Source organism: Rhinoraja longicauda, chromosome 16 (genome assembly GCF_053455715.1).
Source record: "Rhinoraja longicauda isolate Sanriku21f chromosome 16, sRhiLon1.1, whole genome shotgun sequence".
Lineage (NCBI taxonomy): Eukaryota > Metazoa > Chordata > Chondrichthyes > Rajiformes > Arhynchobatidae > Rhinoraja > Rhinoraja longicauda.
In genome coordinates, this window is record NC_135968.1 from 27895255 (window position 1) to 27914157 (window position 18903).

The 18903-nt window shown below is 42.8% G+C and overlaps 1 protein-coding gene across 1 annotated transcript in view; it reads right to left on the reverse strand.

The window, feature by feature from the left end:
* The window catches only part of nhlrc2 (NHL repeat containing 2), an 80563-nt gene that overhangs the window by 56569 nt on the left and 5091 nt on the right, over positions 1-18903 (reverse strand). Inside the window, exon 2 of the mRNA XM_078413470.1 lies at positions 7787-7939. Coding sequence (XP_078269596.1) covers positions 7787-7939 — 153 coding nt within the window. The remainder of the gene's footprint in view (positions 1-7786; positions 7940-18903) is intronic.

Here is an 18903-nt window from a genome sequence, read left to right on the forward strand (position 1 = left end):
GGTTGCATTCCTAAGAAATCTTTGCATTGTAGAAAACCGTGTTATAAAACAATTGCGTCAATGGGGAAAATAGGGTTGGGGCTGGAGAAGTTTCAGACTTGCAATAACAAAGTTTTTTTTCCTGCGGGCATTTAAAAAAAAGCTTTTTTAATAGCTATACATTTATTTTTGTTACTGCAAGCTAAATACTAGAGGCTGTATGTTTGTTACATTATTTAATGTCAATAGGAGTGATTACTTGTCAATTTCAATTAATGTGTTGCAGTGAAACTGATAGACTGCGTTCTTAAGAGCCACGATGTCCAATTACTGCAAGGAGGTTACAAGGAAATAGTTTTTCCGATTAAAAATATTAAAAAAATTAAAATAATGAACTACCATTTAGTCAATTAGAAGATTCAAAACAAACAAAAAAGCCGATTACATGCATTACATCCACAAAAATAATTTAATCTGCAGGATACATAGTTATTTACTTGGCATGGTTGGCATCTTAAGGCGCGTTAAGACAGCGTAATCTTGTGTTACTGATAGCAGTGTCGATGGATCATATTTAGGACTACTTGATTGATAAAATCAATGGAGCCTTTTCCTAATTTAGCAGTTCCCTTCTGCTATCCTACAGAAGCAGATCGGATCTGCAGGAATTTAGACACATGCAAAACCTCACATCAGGGACAACGATCTTACAAAACAGAGCAAATCTATAGGGAATTTGAAAAAAAAGGATGTTTTATCCTATTTAAAGTGGAAACTACAAATTAAGTATTTTTTTGTGCTGCATTCTATTATTACACTTTGTTATCCTACACACATATCCAAGTCAAAATAGCGTTTTAGTAGCAAATTTGCCTGGCCATTGAGATTTGGGTAGCATTTTCCATGCAAGAATATTGCCACCCTTATTATACACTCATAAATTTAATACTTAGGATTTGGTTAAAAATAATTGTATATTCCAATTTTAATTACAAACATGCACAGCCAAGTCCTCCCTTAGTCCGAGATGTAAAATTAATTAGAGCAATGACATTTTTTCACCATCTTTTCATATATTTCTTTATACTTTGCTATGCAATTTTTCCTTACAATTCATGACCTTGCACTTTGTTTCCCTACTTAAAGGGTTATCCTACTTTAAAATATCTTCAGTTGACCACAAAATGCATGCTGTCTATTTTTAGTGTTGTGGGCACCAAGTTGTCTGAGATAAAGTTGCAAGCAACTTGGATGGTCAGCAGTCCCTCTTCTGATATTTTACTCGTCTCACATATTAATGTTTGCTGAGTCACCTAACCTGATCAGTTTGATTACTTTATTGGCTTTATGGAAATAAGTTATACAATTATTTTGGCAATGCCAAATCTTTTGCTTGTTATGAATACCGTGAAGTCCTTTTATTCTACCAATATGCACCTTTTATGGAAATTCAAGCACATCAGGAACATGTTTATATTAAAAAACTACCACTACATTTGAATTGTTATTCAATAACTCATAATCTGCCATGCCTCCACTTTTAAGATTGAATTTCTTACTAGCAATTAATATTAACATATATTTTCTAAATGATATTTAAGCATGACATTAAGCTCCGTGTAATTTTAGAATTGGTTGTCAATTTGGGTAGTGATAAAATATATCATTGTATATGATATATACAATATGATATATCTCCGTCCATGCCTCTCCTCCACAGCTGCAGAAACCCTCATCCACGCCTTTATCACCTCCCATCTGGACTACTGCAACACCCTCCTCTATGGCGCACCCTCAAAAATCATCAGTAAACTTCAATACATTCAAAACTCCGCTGCCCGTCTACTCACCCACACCCCGATCCGTGACCATATCACCCCCGTCCTTTACAAACGCCACTGGCTCCCCATCCCCCAGAGAATCCAGTACAAAATCCTCCTCATGACCTACAAAGCCCTCCATAACCTGGCCCCATCCTACCTGACCGACCTCCTCCACAGGCACACTCCCACCTGCACCCTCCGCTCTGCTGCTGCCAATCTCCTATCCCCCAACATCCGGACCAAACTCAGATCCTGGGGGGACAGGGCTTTCTCCATCGCTGCTCCCACCCTATGGAACTCACTACCTCAAACCGTCAGAGACTCCTCCACACTCACCACATTCAAAACATCACTGAAGTCTCACCTATTCAGTACTGTATTATTATTATTATTATTATTATTATTATTATTATATGCATCACAGTTGTTACAAAAGTTTGTACTATTCGATAACGGGGGAAAACTTTAGTGAAAGGAAATAGATGAAGATTTTGTCTGACAATGCATTATATCTTATTACCAAGTCGGGAATGCGTTTCACTGAAAACTCATGAGAAACCTGCAACTGAACAACTTCTCCCCCTCTGTCGTGGGGTAGATTAGACTCCTCTTCCTCCCCCCCTCCCCTTCCCCCTCTCCCCAATCTTTGCACATCCCCAATCCTGGACTTTCCACTTGTCACTTTAATTTCATGTTTCATGTACCTTGTTGTGTTTTATGACTGTTGGCAGACCAATTTCCCTCCTGGGATAAATAAAGTTCTATGGTATCATATCGTATTGTAATATTTGCTATTTGTGAATGTGGTGTTGAAAGGTACTTTTGAAAGGTGGTATTTTGTAGTGAGAGAGCACCACTCTGGGAATACACACACCAATTATCATGTTGTTCATAAGATTTAGAATGATTTCTACAATGTTTTAAAATTTCAATTATTTTCCCTCAAGAATTTCGCCCAAATAAAGAGTTTAAACTAATAGACCTAAAAAAACATTGGCATGTTTAATGGTGCACTGAAGAGCTATACCATGATGTGTCAACAGCTATTATGATTATGGGGCTGTGGAGAATGCAAATGTAGATATGGGAAATCTGCAGTAGACACAAAATGCTGGAGTAACTCAGTATAAGAAAATAACTGCAGATGCTGGTACAAATCGATTTATTCACAAAATGCTGGAGTAACTCAGCAGGTCAGGCAGCATCTCGGGAGAGAAGGAATGGGTGACGTTTCGGGTCGAGACCCTTCTTCTGAAGTCTGAAGAAGGGTCTCGACCCGAAACGTCACCCATTCCTTCTCTCCCGAGATACTGCCTGACCTGCTGAGTTACTCCAGCATTTTGTGAATAAATCGAATGCTGGAGTAACTCAGTGGGTCAGGCGCATCTCTGGATGTATGTGAAATCTGCAATCAATGGTGGGGTCAGGGCACGACTGAGAAGAGGTTACAAGTAAAAAGATTAAAAGGGTGAATTCAGGAATATGTACTGCTGTAATACAAGTGGAAATCACATCAGTCATCCTATACAAGAGTGATAAGTGACAGGAAGTATCCAGTCAGGTCCTGAGACAACGTGTAGTAATAAAAGTTCTTCCACTGAGGCAATATGGGTAGAGCTCAAAAATAAGAAAGCTGCATTGGGTCTGATGGGATTATGTTATAGACCTCCCAATAGCCAACGGGAGATAAAGGAACCACTATGTCGACAGATTAACGATGTAAAAGCAAAGGGGTTGTCATAGTGGTTGATACTAACTTTGCCAATACTGACTGAGAGTTCATTAGTGCAAGAGGCTAAGATGAGGCAGTTTGTTTGGTGCATTCAGGAGAGTTTCTTGATATAGCAATTAGAGGAGAGTCCACACTGGATCTTGTATTGGGAAACTGGCCAAGTGATTGGCATTTCAGTGGAAGAGTATTTTGGGAACAGTAATCACAATTCCAGGAAGTGTTAAGATAGTTATGAATATGAAAAAGTCTGGACCTTGATGGAAAGTACTAAATTGGTGGGGGGGTGAGGGATTGTAAATTGATACATTATTTGGCAGGAGCCAGGTGAGTAAATTGGGAGCAGCTGTAATTGGGCAAGTACACATACAACTTGAAGGAGTCTTTTAAAGGCCAGCTGATCAAAGTTCAGGACCGATATGTTCCAGTGAGAAGGAGGGACAAGGACGGGAAGGTTAGAGAACCTTGGATCATGGGAGAGGTTATAAATTTGGTCAAAAAAAGAAAAGAAAACATATGTAACGTTTGGCAAAATGAAATCTGTCAGGATCTTTGAGGAAACTAAAGTAAGAAATAACTCAAACGGGGAATTAGAAGGGCTAAACGGATCATTAAATGTCATTGGCAAGTGGGATTAAAGAAAATAAAATGAACGGTTGGCCGAATGGTTTGTTTCCATGCTATGTAGCTCTATAACTATGTCTAACTCACCAGGGCCTGATGGGAAAAAAATCCAGGTTATTGAGAGAGGCAAGAGTGGAGATTGCTGTGGTCTTCACAATTATATTTGTATCCTTACTCTAGCCACAGGCAAGGTCCTGGAGACTTGAGAGGAACTAATGCAGTTCCTTGGTTTAAGAAAGGAAATAAAGATAACTAAGGAAATTATAGGCTGGTAAACCTCACATATGTACTTTGGAAGCCACTGAAGAGGATTTATAATAATAATACGATGTAATATATAATACAATAATATTTATAATATTTATAATAATACGATGTAATTGCATTTGGAGGAAAATGAGCTAATCAAGCATGGTTTTGTGTGGGGCAGATCTTGTCTTGCAAACTTGGTTGAGCTTTTTTGAGGAGCTGACGAAGGTGGTTGATGAAGCTAGGACAGTAAATGTTAGCTACTTGGATTTTAGTAAGGTTTATGACAATGTCCCTCATTGTAGGCTGATCCAGAAGATTAAGATGCATAGGATCTATGGTGAGTTGAGAGTTTTGATTCAGAACTGGCTTACCCACATAAGACAGAGGGTTTTGCTGGAAGGGTGTTATTCTGGCTGGTGATGTGTGGCCAGTGTCGTTCCACAAGGATCTGTGCTGCGACCTCTATCATTTGAGATATATATATGACTTGGACATAAATGAAGATGGGTTGATAAGTAACTTTGCAGACAACACCAAATTTGTTGGAGATGCGGACTGTGAAGTATATAGGAAAGAACTGCAGATGCTGCTTTAAATCGAAGGTAGACACAAAATGCCGGAGTAATAACGGGGCAGGCAGCATCTCTGGAGAAAAGGAATGGGTGACATTTCGGGTCGAGACCTTGTTCAGACTGATGTCAGGGGAGTGGACGGCACAGAGATAAAATGTATTTGGAGACAGCAAGACTGGTGGGAGAACTGGGAAGGGGAGGGGATGGAGAGAGAGGGAAAGCAAAGGCTACTTGAAGCTAGAAAAGTCTATGTTCATACCGCTGGGGTGTTAAGGGTAAGGACCAGCTCCGATAGGCAGAGTGTTAGTAGACGGAAATTTGCTGGTACTGCGGTCAAGGAGATTGACTGGCAACTATTACAAACCCACTGACTCCCGTAACTATCTAGACTACACTTCTTCCCACCCTGTCTCCTGTAAAGACTATCTCCTAATCCCAATTCCTCCGTTTACGCCGCCTCTTCCCACCCAAACACCCCCTCCCCAGGTATTTTCCCCTGCAACTGCAGGAGATGCAACACCTGTCCCTTTACCTCCCCCATCGACTCCGTCCAAGGACCCCAACAGTCTTTTCAGGTGTTGCAGAGGTTCACTTGCACCTCCTCCAACCTCATCTACTGTATCCGCTGTTCCAGGTGTCAAGTCCTGTATATCGGCGAGACCAAGCGCAGACTTGGCGATGGTTTCACTGAACACCTCCGCTCAGTCCGCCTTAACCTACCTGATCTCCCGGTTGTTCAGCACTTTAACTTCCCCTCCCATTCCCAAGCTGACCTTTCTGTCCTGGGCCTCCTCCATTATCAGAGTGAGGCCCAGCACAAATTGTAGGAACAGCACCTCATATTTCGCTTGGGTAGCTTACACCCAGCAGTATAAACATTGACTTCTCTAACTTCAAGTAGCCCTTGCTTTCCCTCTCTCTCCATCCCCTCCTCCTTCCCAGTTCTCCCACCAGTCTTACTGTCTCCGATTACATTCTATCTATCTCTGTACCGCCCACTCCCCTGACATCAGTCTGAAGGAGGGGCTCGACCCGAACCGTCACCCATTCCTTCTCTCCAGAGATGCTGCCTATCCCACTGAGTTACTCCAGCATTTTGTGTCTACCTGTGAAGTATATAGATCACTTACAGAAATGGGAGGAGAAATAGCAGGTGGAGTTTAATCTAGGCAAGTGGGCCGTTGGCACTTTGGGAGGTCAAATGTAAGGGAAAAGTATGCAATAATTGTAGCAATACTGATGTAGGGAGGGTTCTTGAGGTCTAAGTCCATAACTCTCTAAAAGCAGCAACAAAAATGGACAAAATGGCAAAGAATGCATGCGATATATTTGCTTTTAACAGACAAGCAATTGTTAGAAAGTTATATTGCAGCTTTATAAAACTCTGGTTAGGCTGCATTTGGAATATTGTGTGTGGTTCTGGTTGCTCCTTGACAGGAAGGATTAACAGATTTGGAAGGCATGCAGAAGAGGTTTACCAGGTTGCTGCCTGGATTAGAGGCTATAAGCTATCATGGGAAGTTGAATTATCAGGATGCATCACAGCTTGGTTTGGCAACAGCTCTGCTCAAGATCGCAAGAAATTGCAAAGAGTTGTGGAGATAGGTCAGTCCATCACAGCCCCTTCCCCCATTGACTCCCCCAATCAGCACCATTTTCACCCCAGTCATTCCCTCTTTTCCTTCTCCTGTTGGGCAGAAGATACAAAGGCTTGAAAGTACAAACCACCAGATTCAGGAGAGGCATCAACCTCAGTTATCAGACTACTGAATGGTCCTCTCTTAAACTAGGGTATAGTCCTGATCTCCCAATGTACCTCATTTATGCACCTTGTAATTGTAAAACTATAATGCACTATATTATGCACAATGGTATTTTTTCTCTTAGCACTACTTATGTATGGTTTGATTTACTCCTACATAGTATAATTTGATTGGATGGCACGCAAACATTTTTATTTTGCAAATAAACAAACTGGATTGTTTTCTCTGATGCCTTAGAGACTGAGGGAAGACCTGATGGAAGTTTATAAAATGGATGGAAATGTCAACTATATTGGATAGCTTTAATTTGAGAGGTGAAAATTTAAAGGAAATGTGCCAAAGGGCATGTTGTTGTGCCCTCTTGTTCTAAGTTCTTTCAGTGGTACCTGACAGAAACTGATTGATCTTTCTTTTCAGACCACCACACTGCAACTTACTCCAATTTTTGTTGTTATAGTTAAATGTTGTACACTTTATAAAATCAAATGAATGTATGTATGATATCAATGAGAAACTAAAACCAAGTATTTTATTTATCTACAATTCAAATGTAAGTATGAGGTTCAGCAATTCAACAATTTATTTTTAGTAAAATATCTAATATAGTTGCACCTCATTGAAAATTCAAAGCAAATAGGGTCCCAATGCTGGAGGTATTATTTTTGAGTTTGATATTTCACACCATGATATTTTATGATTTTCCAAAATGCAAGATGTGGTGAGAGCCATTAATTTTAAAGACTATTTCCAGAGAACAAAAAAACATTAAACTGCCTACCAAGAATGCTGGGGCCATTAGTCGAGGTGCGGGTGAATCATTCAAATACCCATAAACTGCAATTATAAATAGTAAAACTATTCCAGTTGTACATGAATTTCCATTTAAATTATAGACACGTGGCCACAACAATCACAATAACTGTAAAAACATATTAGTCCTTGTACACCCCCCTGAATAAGCCATATACTTTAACAGGTCAGTAACTTTACTTATATTACTGATTAATTCACGTATCACTAGTGAAGATCCATTGAGAATGATACCTTCATGAGAATATTTCTGCTCCAAAGCATGAAGATCTGGCAGCAAGTGCATGCAGTTGATACAGCAGTAAGTAAAGAAATCTAGCACCACCACTTTACCACTAAGGTCAGTGTGCAAGTGGAGAGGGCCATCAGTGTTTATCCATTCCAAACCTGTCAATAAAAGACACAAAAGATACTATTTAACATTTGCTGACACTGAAAATAGCAAGATGATGAAAATATACCAAAACAATTATCCAGGAAAGATTATATCCATGTTGCACTGGTCAGGTATACAAATCATAGAGTTGTAGAAGCATTGAGTGTAGAACACAGAAATGTTCCCTTTTTTGCCTGTCTAGTACTGTATCTTTTTATGTCTTGCCTATTTAAGTGTCCGTCTAAATACCTCTTAAATATAGTAATTTTGTCTGATTCCACCACTTCCCCTGGCGGCATGTTCCAACATTAACCACTTACCTCTAAGTGAAAAACTTACATCTAAAAGAACACCTTTAGATTTCTTCATATTAAAGGATCATACATTTTATGGGTCCAAGCAAATTTATGAATGTATCTGAAGGATGCTATATTGTGCCGATATATTTTTTTACAAAGCACAATTAATGTTACCCAATAAACAAGTAATTAGAACATAGAACAGTACAGCACAGGAACAGGCCTTTCAGCTCACAATGTCTGTTCTGAACAAGATGCCAAGACCAATTCTTATCTGCCTGCACGTAATCCATATCCCTCCATTCCCATATTCACGTGCCTGTAAAAATATCTCTTAAATGCCACTATCTTTTTTGCCTCCACCATCACCCCATGCAATGCATTCTAGGCACTCATCATCTTCTGTGCGAAAAACATGCCATGCACATCTGTTTTAAACTTTGCCTCTCTCACCATAAAGCTATGCATGCTAGTATTTCATATTTCCATCCTGAAAAAAAAGGTTCTGACTGCCTACCCTATCTGTGCCTCTCATAATTTTATATGCTACTATGAGTCACCCCTTAACCACTGGCATTCCAGGGAAATTAATCAACATCTGTCCAATCTCGTCCTGTAACTAATACCCCCTAATCCAGGCATCATTCTGGTAAGCCTACTCTGCACCCTGTTCAAAGCATCCACATTATTCCTATATTGGGGCAACCAGAACTGTACGCAATACTCCAAATATGGCCAAACCAAAGTCCTATAAAGCTGCATCATGACTTCCTGACTCTTCTACTCAATGCCCTGACCAATGAAGGCAAGCATACTATATTCTTTACCACTCTGTCTAATGTTGCCATATTCAGGGAGTTATTGACATGGACCCCAAGATCCATCTGTATTTTGTATTTTGTATTTGTATTTTTCATTGCACTGAATATGCATGAAACAATTACAGTAAATTTATATTAAAATACATATTAAAGGAAATTATCAGCATCTTCAGAATTATTGTCATGATTGTCATGTTTTTGACACGATCCTTACATAATGCATTCATGTATTTCAATTCACAACTATCCTATATTTGCTCTGGCCGAACAACTAGGAAGTCACAACTTTAAAAAAGAATTCACAAAAGTATTACAGTATAATAATTGCCAATTCAATTATTAATTGCAAAAAGCTATACATTGGTACCTTTGTGCTCAGGATGATACATATCAAGATGCATTACTGAAAGTGCTGGGAGCCTGGTGAACCCCTGCTGCTCGCTGATGTGCTGGTATTCTGATGTGATTTCAGCAATGTCTTGCCTATTACAGCTCAGCATGATGAGATTGCCTGGAAAAGGCTGGTGTTGGATGAACTGAGGCAAATGGTGCAGTCGCTCAGCTCTGAGGAATGGGTTAATGCTCGGGATAGGCAGCACCTGTTCCATTAATTGCTGGCAGCCCATTTCCTGCGTGTCTCTCATCACCACCTGTTTGTGATGGAAACTGCTTTTTCCTCCTTTTGTTTAGCTGCACAATTTTTCCTTTCTTACATAAGTTTGGAAGGCAGGTCAACCTCATACCTTGCCTGATATATTAGGATACATTAGGGTTCCACCTCCTTTTAGAAAAATAGAGGCAAAATCAGATAACAATGAATATTCAAATGAATATAAGATAGACACAAAAAGCTAGTGTAACTCAGCAGGACAGGCGACATCCGAATATATATATATTAGTAGTCGTTAACACTGTTCCTACATAGAATTGTCACTCAAAGGCGTGTGTAACTAACGGCCATAGTTAAAATGGGCCTATGCTCTTGACTTTTAACTTCATACGGTCAATCCCAAGGAGGTCATTTTGCAGGCTTCAACTTCTAGGCTTTGAATGATATCTCTCAAAAACTGTAAGTTCCTGCTTGGGTAAACAAATTAGTTTTCCCTAATTAGGTATGTGTAAGAAAGAACTGCAGATGCTGGTTTACACTGAAGATAGACACAAAATGCTGGAGTAACTCAGCGGGTCAGGCAGTATCTCTGGAGGAAAGGACGTTTTGAGTCGAGACCTTTCTTCAGATCTTTTCTCCAGAGATGCTGCCTGACCCGTTGAGTTACTCCATCCTTTATCTGTCTATCTTTCCCTAATTAAGTTTGGTCTTCAAAGTTTTTATAAATATTTATAATCGGCATGACTCTTAGCATTCTTCTCCTCCGGTGGCAAGTCCTGGAGCAGAAGTATCTTTTGGTTTCTGCTTTGAAAATGAAAGTAATCTCAGAAAATTGCTGTCAGTGCTGGTTCATGTAATGCACCCACTTTTAGATTAAAAAGGAAAAACACATTTAGTATCCATCTGAAAGACATAATTAGCTAAGTTATTTTCATTGCTATCATTAAAGTATGAACCCAATAGTGAGATCTCTTCAAGTGTATCATTTATTGCTAAATTAGCAAGATCAGAGTGAATTTGGAATTACTTCTTATACAGACTATTGAATACTGGAATCCTGTTGAATGACAATGACATATTCAAAATGTGATTCCAATTTCTCCATTAGTCTGGGGCTGCACTAAAGTACTTGCCTTGCAAATACTTCATTTGAAAGTGAATTACATCATGTCTTGCATGGTATAGAATTTAGCAATGCACAAAAACAGCTGAAGGAGCCCGACAACCTTTCATCCTACAGGAAGAGAAAGATAAGTCTGAATATATGACATAAATATTTGTCATATATTCAGATATATATCTATGGGTACTGTCTGATTCACCTCCACCCCTTTGTGGACATTGGACTTTGTCTATGGACCTGATGCTCTACAACGCTGAGAACTATATTCTGCACTCTGTAGCTTCCCCTTTGCTCAATCTATTGTGCTTGGGTTTGACTTGATTGTATTTATGTATAGTATTTATCTGATCTGATTGGATAGCATGCAAAACAAAGCTTTTCACTGAACACATGATAATAATAAACCTAAACCTAACAAATGAAGATCAAGACCCACAATATCTTAACCAGCCTGCATAGTAAAGTCAGACTAGGTGATCACCCACGCAAAACCATCTCTGCCAGCAGATATTTCTCTAAAAATAAGCCAAGGTTGCCCCATACAATCTCCTTAGTAAACACACATTCACGGCTTCAGTGCTTGTCATTGAGGGAATCCATCGCCCAAATGTTGCAATTATTGCATGATGCAGGAGCAATGTTACCTATTGAGTGACACCTTTGTAAAAAAGCATTGCCAAAAAGACCTATGTTGTTTCTGCTCTCTCTGCAGGTGTGATCTTTGTTTCAAGTACTGAGACACTTCAAACATAGAAAAACTGTACATTATGGCGAGTCTGGAAACTTGTTCTTTGTTGAAGAAGTTTATTGCGACAGCAATATTCGATTACAAAGTTTTCTTAACAAGATTACAGACAACCATTAAAACTAACTGTTCTCTTCGAAGACGTCTCCCAACTAACTATTTTCGGGCGCCAAAAGCGCACATGACCACGCTGTCCAATCAGCGGTGTCGCTCTCTGGACCAATCCCTACGGTCGCACCCACACGTGACCTTGCTGGCTAATCCGAGTGTTCGACGACTAGGAACACTCTCTATGGTCGCTACATGACCCCCCACAGAACCCGAGGTACGGAACCTAGCAGGGAGCCGGATTTCGTGACCAGAACGAGTAAGGAGAGGGGCAGCCTGAACCACAGGAGCAGGGGATTCCGGACCTGGTGGAACTGCCGGAGCGGGGGGTCCTGGACTGAGCGGAACTGCCGGAGGCCGGCCTAAGTGCGCAGGTTTAAGCCTGGACACCGAGACGAGCTCACTCCTGCCGCCCACGTCTAAGGTGAAGGTGACCGTCCCCTTACGCAAAACCCGGAACGGCCCTTCATAGACCCTCTGCAACGGGGAACGATGGGCATCCTTACGCAAAAATACAAACTCACAGTCCTTCAGGGCAGGCGGTTCGAGTACCATGGGACACCCATGACGTGAAGTCGGAACCGGGGCCAGGGAACCCATGCGTGCCAGAAGAGATGCTAAGACTGACGGCATGGTAGCGCAGCGGTAGAGTTGCTGCTTTACAGCGAATGCAGCGCCGGAGACTCAGGTTCGATCCTGACTACAGGTGCTGCACTGTAAGGAGTTTGTACGTTCTCCCCGTGACCTGCGTGGGTTTTCTCCGAGATCTTCGGTTTCCTCCCACCCTCCAAAGACGTACAGGTATGTAGGTTAATTGGCTGGGTAAATGTAAAAATTGTCCCTAGTGGGTGTAGGATAGTGTTAATGTACGGGGATCACTGGGCGGCACGGACTTGGAGGGCCGAAAAGGCCTGTTTCCGGCTGTATATATATATGATATGATAACTGGAGGCAGCTGGCCGGAGGGGTCCGGAAGCAAATCTCCGGGTACTCGAAGTGGCGAGCCATATACTAGCTCCGTGGACGAAGCACCGAGATCCTGCTTAGGAGCAGTCCGGATGCCCAGAAGGACCCAGGGAAGTTGGTCTACCCAGTCCGGGCCTTCCAGCCTCGCACTGAGGGCCGCCTTGAGTTGTCGGTGGAACCTCTCCACAAGCCCATTAGCCTGGGGGTGGTACGCTGTGGTGTGTTGCAACCGGGAACCGTACAGCTCTGCTAGCGTGGCCCAGAGGGTCAAAGTGAACTGTGGCCCCCTGTCGGTGGTAATAACAGCCGGAACCCCGAAACGTGCCACCCAATGGAGGGCCAAGGTCCTGGCACAAGAGGCAGCAGAGGTATCTGACAATGGGAAAGCCTCTGGCCACCAGGTGAACCGATCCACCACCGTGAGCAGATGGGTGTAGCCCCGGGAGGAAGGCAAGGGTCCGACTAAATCCACGTGAATATGGAAAAAACGGACCGCTGGGACCTCAAACTCCTGTACCGGGGGCTGGACATGGCGTTGGACTTTAGCGGTCTGGCAGGGAACGCAGGAACGGGCCCAAACAACTACCTGTTTACGCAGGCCATGCCACACAAACCGAGCAGCTACTAAGGCAGAGGTGGAGCGGATGGACGGGTGCGCCAGCCCGTGAATGGCATTGAACACCCGGCGCTGAAGGGAGGGCGGCACTACCGGCCTGGGACGGGGAAGGGAAACATCACACCAGACTTTTGTGCCCTCCAGCCCGCAGGCCACCTGAGCCAACTTCAACCCCGAAGTGGTGGACTGGTATGCCGAGGCGGTATCCGCCAGAAGCTGTGCCTCCGCAAGCTCCTGGGGATCCACCTCGCAGTCCACCGCTGAAATGGGGGAAAAAGCAGGCCGAGACAGGGCGTCAGCAACGGCATTAAACTTACCAGCGACATGACGGACATCGGTGGTAAACTCGAAGATGGTAGTCAGGTGCCGCTGCTGGCGGGCCGACCATGGGTCGGACAATTTGGTAAAAGCAAAAGTTAATGGTTTATGGTCCGTAAAGGCCACATCGGGCGGCCTTCAAGGAAATACCTGAAATGACGAACAGCTAAATAGAGGGCCAGAAGCTCTCGGTCAAAGGCGCTATATTTCAGCTCAGCCGAAATCAGTTGCCGGCTGAAAAACGCCAATGGCTGCCAAAGGCCACCGACCCGCTGCTCCAAAACCCCACCCACCGCCACGTCAGACGCATCAGCCGTCAGGGCCGTGGGGGCGGAGGCGCTCGGGTGGACCAACATGGTGGCCGGGGTCCATATCAACTCTACAGATTTACCCGCAAGGCACTGGAAGAGCGGGTGCATGACCCGCGCTGCTGCCGGGACGAACCTATGGTAGAAGTTAACCATGCCTACGAACTCTTGCAGACCTTTCACTGTGGTGGACCGCGGAAATGCTCGGGAAGCTTCTCTCGGAATGCCTGCTCGAACATGAGGCAATCCGTATGTTCACCTGCTAGCGTTAACATCTCAGCCATGAGAACGGACGGCAGCCGATCTCCGAGATCCGGTAGGTGCATAAGTTTCTTAGCTCGGTCATGCCTACTGAACCCGAAGGTTCGTAGTAACAGTGCCTTCATGGCCTCGTACTTGTCTTCTGCGGGAGGGTTGACGATGAACCGCATCACCCGTGTGGTCGTCTCCGGCGGTAGAGCGCTGACGAGGTAGTAGTATTTCGTCGCATCTGCCGAGATGTTTCTTAAGTGAAACTGGGCTTCGGTATGGACAAACCAAAATTGTGGTTGATGTGTCCAAAACGACGGAAGGTGAACGCTGACTGCGCTTAGCTCCAGTGCGCCGGGCGCAGCAGCCAAAAACGAGGCGTCGTGTTCACTCATGGTCGGTGATCGGCCAGATCACGTCGGGGTCACCAATATGGCGAGTCTGGAAACTTGTTCTTTGTTGAAGAAGTTTATTGCGACAGCAATATTCGATTACAAAGTTTTCTTAACAAGATTACAGACAACCATTAAAACTAACTGTTCTCTTCGAAGACGTCTCCCAACTAACTCTTTTCGGGCGCCAAAAGCGCACATGACCACGCTGTCCAATCAGCGGTGTCGCTCTCTGGACCAATCCCTACGGTCGCACCCACACGTGACCTTGCTGGCTAATCCGAGGATTCGACGACTAGGACCACTCTCTATGGTCGCTACAACATCACAATTTATGCATATCGGGAGATCACAACATTTGCTACACTCACGACTGTGTGACAAACTCCATTTACCAGTTTGCAGATGGCACCACTGTGGTGAGCCGGATCTTGAATACTGATGAAACGGAGTGTTGGAAGGATATAGAGAGCTTAGTAACATGGTGTCAATCTACCTCAATGTCAGCAAGATGAAAGAGCTAGTTATTGACTTCAGGAAAAAAGGTGGTGTATATGCACCAGTCAGCATCAATGGTGCTGAAGTGGAGATAGTCGTAAGCTTCAAGTTCCTAGGAGTAAACATTACCAACAAGTTGTTCAACCACATTGAAGCTGCAGCCAAGTAAACACACCTGCACCTCCACTTCTTCAGAAGACTAAGGAAGTTCAGCATATATCTCCAACGACTCTTACCAACTTCTACAGATGCACTGTAAAAAGCATCCTAAGGGGATGATCACAACTTGGTTTGACAACAGCTCTGCCCAAGACTGCAAGAAATTGCAGAGTTGTGGATGCAGCCCAGTCCAGTATGCAAAACAGCCTCCTCCCTGACCACACCCCCCCCTCCACCCCAACATTGTCTCCATCTACACTTTATGTTGCCTCGGAAAAACAGCCAACATAATCAAGAACCATTTACACCTTGATCATTCCCTCTCCAATCGGGCAAAAGATTTAAAAAGTTTGAAAGCATAAACCACCAGATTAAGGAGTAGCTTTTGACCTGATGTTCTGACTATGGAACATTCTCTCATATGCTACGGGTGACATTACAATCTCCCAACATACCTCACTGTGGCTTTGCATTTTTTTATCTGCACTTTCTCAGTATCAATATCTCTATAATACTATATTCTGCACTTTGAAACAGATCTCAAGAGCAAGCCAGGGAACTGCATACCAGTGAGCCTAACATCAGTGATGAGGAAGGTTACTGTAGGGGATTCTGAAAGACAGGATCTATCTGTATTTGCAATAACAAAGATTGATTAGTATAGTCAGCATAGCTTTATGTATGGAAAATTGTGTCCCACGAATTTGATTGAGTTATTTGAAGAGGTGCCAAGGGAATTGGCATTGTCTACATGGATATTATCATGGCTTTTGACAAGGACCTGCATGGTAGGCTAGTTTGGAGGATGAGATTACATAAGATCTAGGGTGAGTTTGCCAATTGGACACAAAATTGGTTTGATAGGACAGTCCTGGTGGGTTTGCTTTTCCACATTAGAGGCAGATGGCCAGTGATGTGCTGGTGGGTCCATTTATTTTGTCATATGTATTAGAGATTTGGATGAGAACATATACGTGGCAAGAAAATTTGTCCAAGGTTACAACAGGTTTTGGAGCACTGGGGAAGTAAGCAAAAGAATAGTATATCATATCATATCATATATATACAGCGCGGAAACAGGCCTTTTCGGCCCACCAAGTCCGCGCCGCCCAGCGATCCCCGCACATTAACACTATCCTACACACACTAGGGACAATTTTTTACATTTACCCAGTCAAATTAACCTACATAATATATGTTGGAATTTAACTCAGACAGGTGCAAAGTAATGTGTTTTGGGAAGTTAAAGTAGGGCAGGACAACCACAGTGAATGCCCAGGTCCTGGGGAGTATTGTAAAACAGAAAGACCTCAAGGTATTGGTACATAGCTCCCTGAAAATGGCAACATTGGTAGACAAAGTAGTGAAGAAGATGTATGGCATGCTTGCCTTCATCGAACGGGATCCTGGGTACATCATCCTGGGTATGTCATCTTACATCTGTGCAAGATGTTGATGAGACTGCATTGGAATATTATGTGCAGTTCTGGTCACCGTACTATTGGGTGGATGTGATTACGCTAGACTTGGTGCAGAAAAGATTCATAAGGATGTTGCCAGAATTGGATAGCTTAAGTTATAAGAAGAAACTTGAGACGTTGGGACTGTACTTCCTGGTGCAAAGGAGGCTGAGAGTGATCTTAAATAGTTTATAAAATCATGAGGGACATGGGTAAGGTGGAAAGTCACAGTCTTTTTCTCAAGGTTGGGGACTTTAAAACTAGAAGGCATATGTTTAGGGAAGAGAAAAAAATTAAAGGAGACCTGAGGGGCAGGTTTTTGACATAGAACGTGGTCAATGTATGAAATGAGGTGCCAGAGAAAGTGTTGGAGGCTGATAAGATTTCAATATTTAAATGTCATTTGGAAAAAATTGTGGATAGGAAAGGTTTAGAAAGATACTAGACCAAGTGGACCGTTGGGCCCAAACCACTCCTGCATTGGTGCAGCACCCTCTCTTCCCCCCCTCCCCTCTCCCCCCACTCCCCTCTCCCCCCCCCCCCTCTCCACCCTAGGGTTGCCTCTCCTGCATTGGTGCAGCACCCTCTCCTCCCCCCTCTCCCGGCCTCCTCCTCTCCTCCTCCCCCCCTCCCCTCCTCCACCCCACTCCTTCATCCCCTCCCTACCCCCTCCCCTTCCCCTCCACCCCATCCCCCTCAACCCCCCTTATCCTCCCTCCTTCCCCGTCCCTTGGAGATAGATTTAAACTTTAAAATGTGAATAACTTAAAAAATATAACACCGATTTCAATGAAACTTCCATTAGCACCAAAGGGACGATGGTGAGTAAGGTGGATCTAAAATGGGTGAGCTATCGTGTACCGTTTTGGCTGTAGTTCAGGAACAAACAAACAAACGAGAGTTTTAGTATATAGATATGAAGCCAATGCAGGCACATGGGACTAGCTCAGGAACGCATATTGGCCAGTATGAACGAGTTGAATCAATGAGTCTGTTTCCATGCTGCAAAACTCTCATGACTAAAAAATATGTTCAAAATCTCTGTTATTTTCATTGTTCCCCATTATTAATTCGTCAGCCTCATCCTCCAGAGACGATTGTTTTCCTTAGTTGCTCTCTTCCTATTTATACACTTTACAAGCTCTTGCTGTGTTTTTACATTCCTTGCTTGCTAACTCTCATTTTGTCCCTGTTTGATGTCAAATTTTAGAAACCAACGGGTGACAATCTTTTTTCCTACCATTAATATTTGCGGCATGATATGCCTTTTTTTTCATTTTTGATATTATTGTTAACTTTCTTGGTTAGCTGCAATTGATTGTCCTTCTCATTAAATCCTTATTTCTCAACTAAAAATCTTTATTGAAAATCATGAAATATTATTTTTAAAGTCTGCCATTGCTTTCTACTGTTTAAAATTTTAACCTATTTTCCCAATTCACTGTAGCCAACCCTGCTTTTATACCTTTGTGTTTGCTTTTACTTAATTTTTTAGACACTAGATCTAAAATAGCTGGTTCACTAGTTGTCTCTACAGTTTTGACGTCAAGGTTATATTGACTCTGAATTCCCTCACTAGGGGATTACATCAAGTGGTCATACCATACCTCTGTCATGTATCGCAGTGAGAGGTCACCCAAATGCTCTATTTGCAGAGAGTTAATTTTACATACTTCAGTTTTGGTGAGACATGGGTGTTGTCTTATCAGTGGGATTTGTTAACATTGCTGCGAGTGCAATTGCCAACATTCATAACCATAAGAATCCTACTTAATTATGTAACCTCCTCAACAGAGAAGGGTTTCACTCAGTCAACACATAGGTGATGTATGACTATTGGAAGATGTTCCTCATGTTCAAAGTCATATTTTCTGGCAGAGTCCACGGAACGTACATCTTTATGGGGAGTGAGCTGTCAGATATATTCAGTGGCTATCAACGCTTTAAGGTTTGGATCCTGAGTCAGAAAGGATACACTCTCCTTCCCTTCACCTCTGTGTGATTACCTAACGCAGCTAAACTTTTCTCTGCAACTTCGGAGATTGACGGTAGACTCGATAGAAGTATATAAAATTATGAGAGGCATAGATTGGGAAAGTCAGAACCTTTTTCCCACGGTGGAATGTCCAGCACCAGAGGATATAGCTATAAGGTGAGAGGGGGAAAGTTGAATGGAGATGTGCGGGGCAAGTTTTTTAAATTAAGATAGAGAGTGGTGGGGGCCTGGAAGGCATTGCCACGGGTGGTGATGGAGGTAGATACGTTAGTAACATTTAAGAGGCTTTTAAATAGGAACATGGACG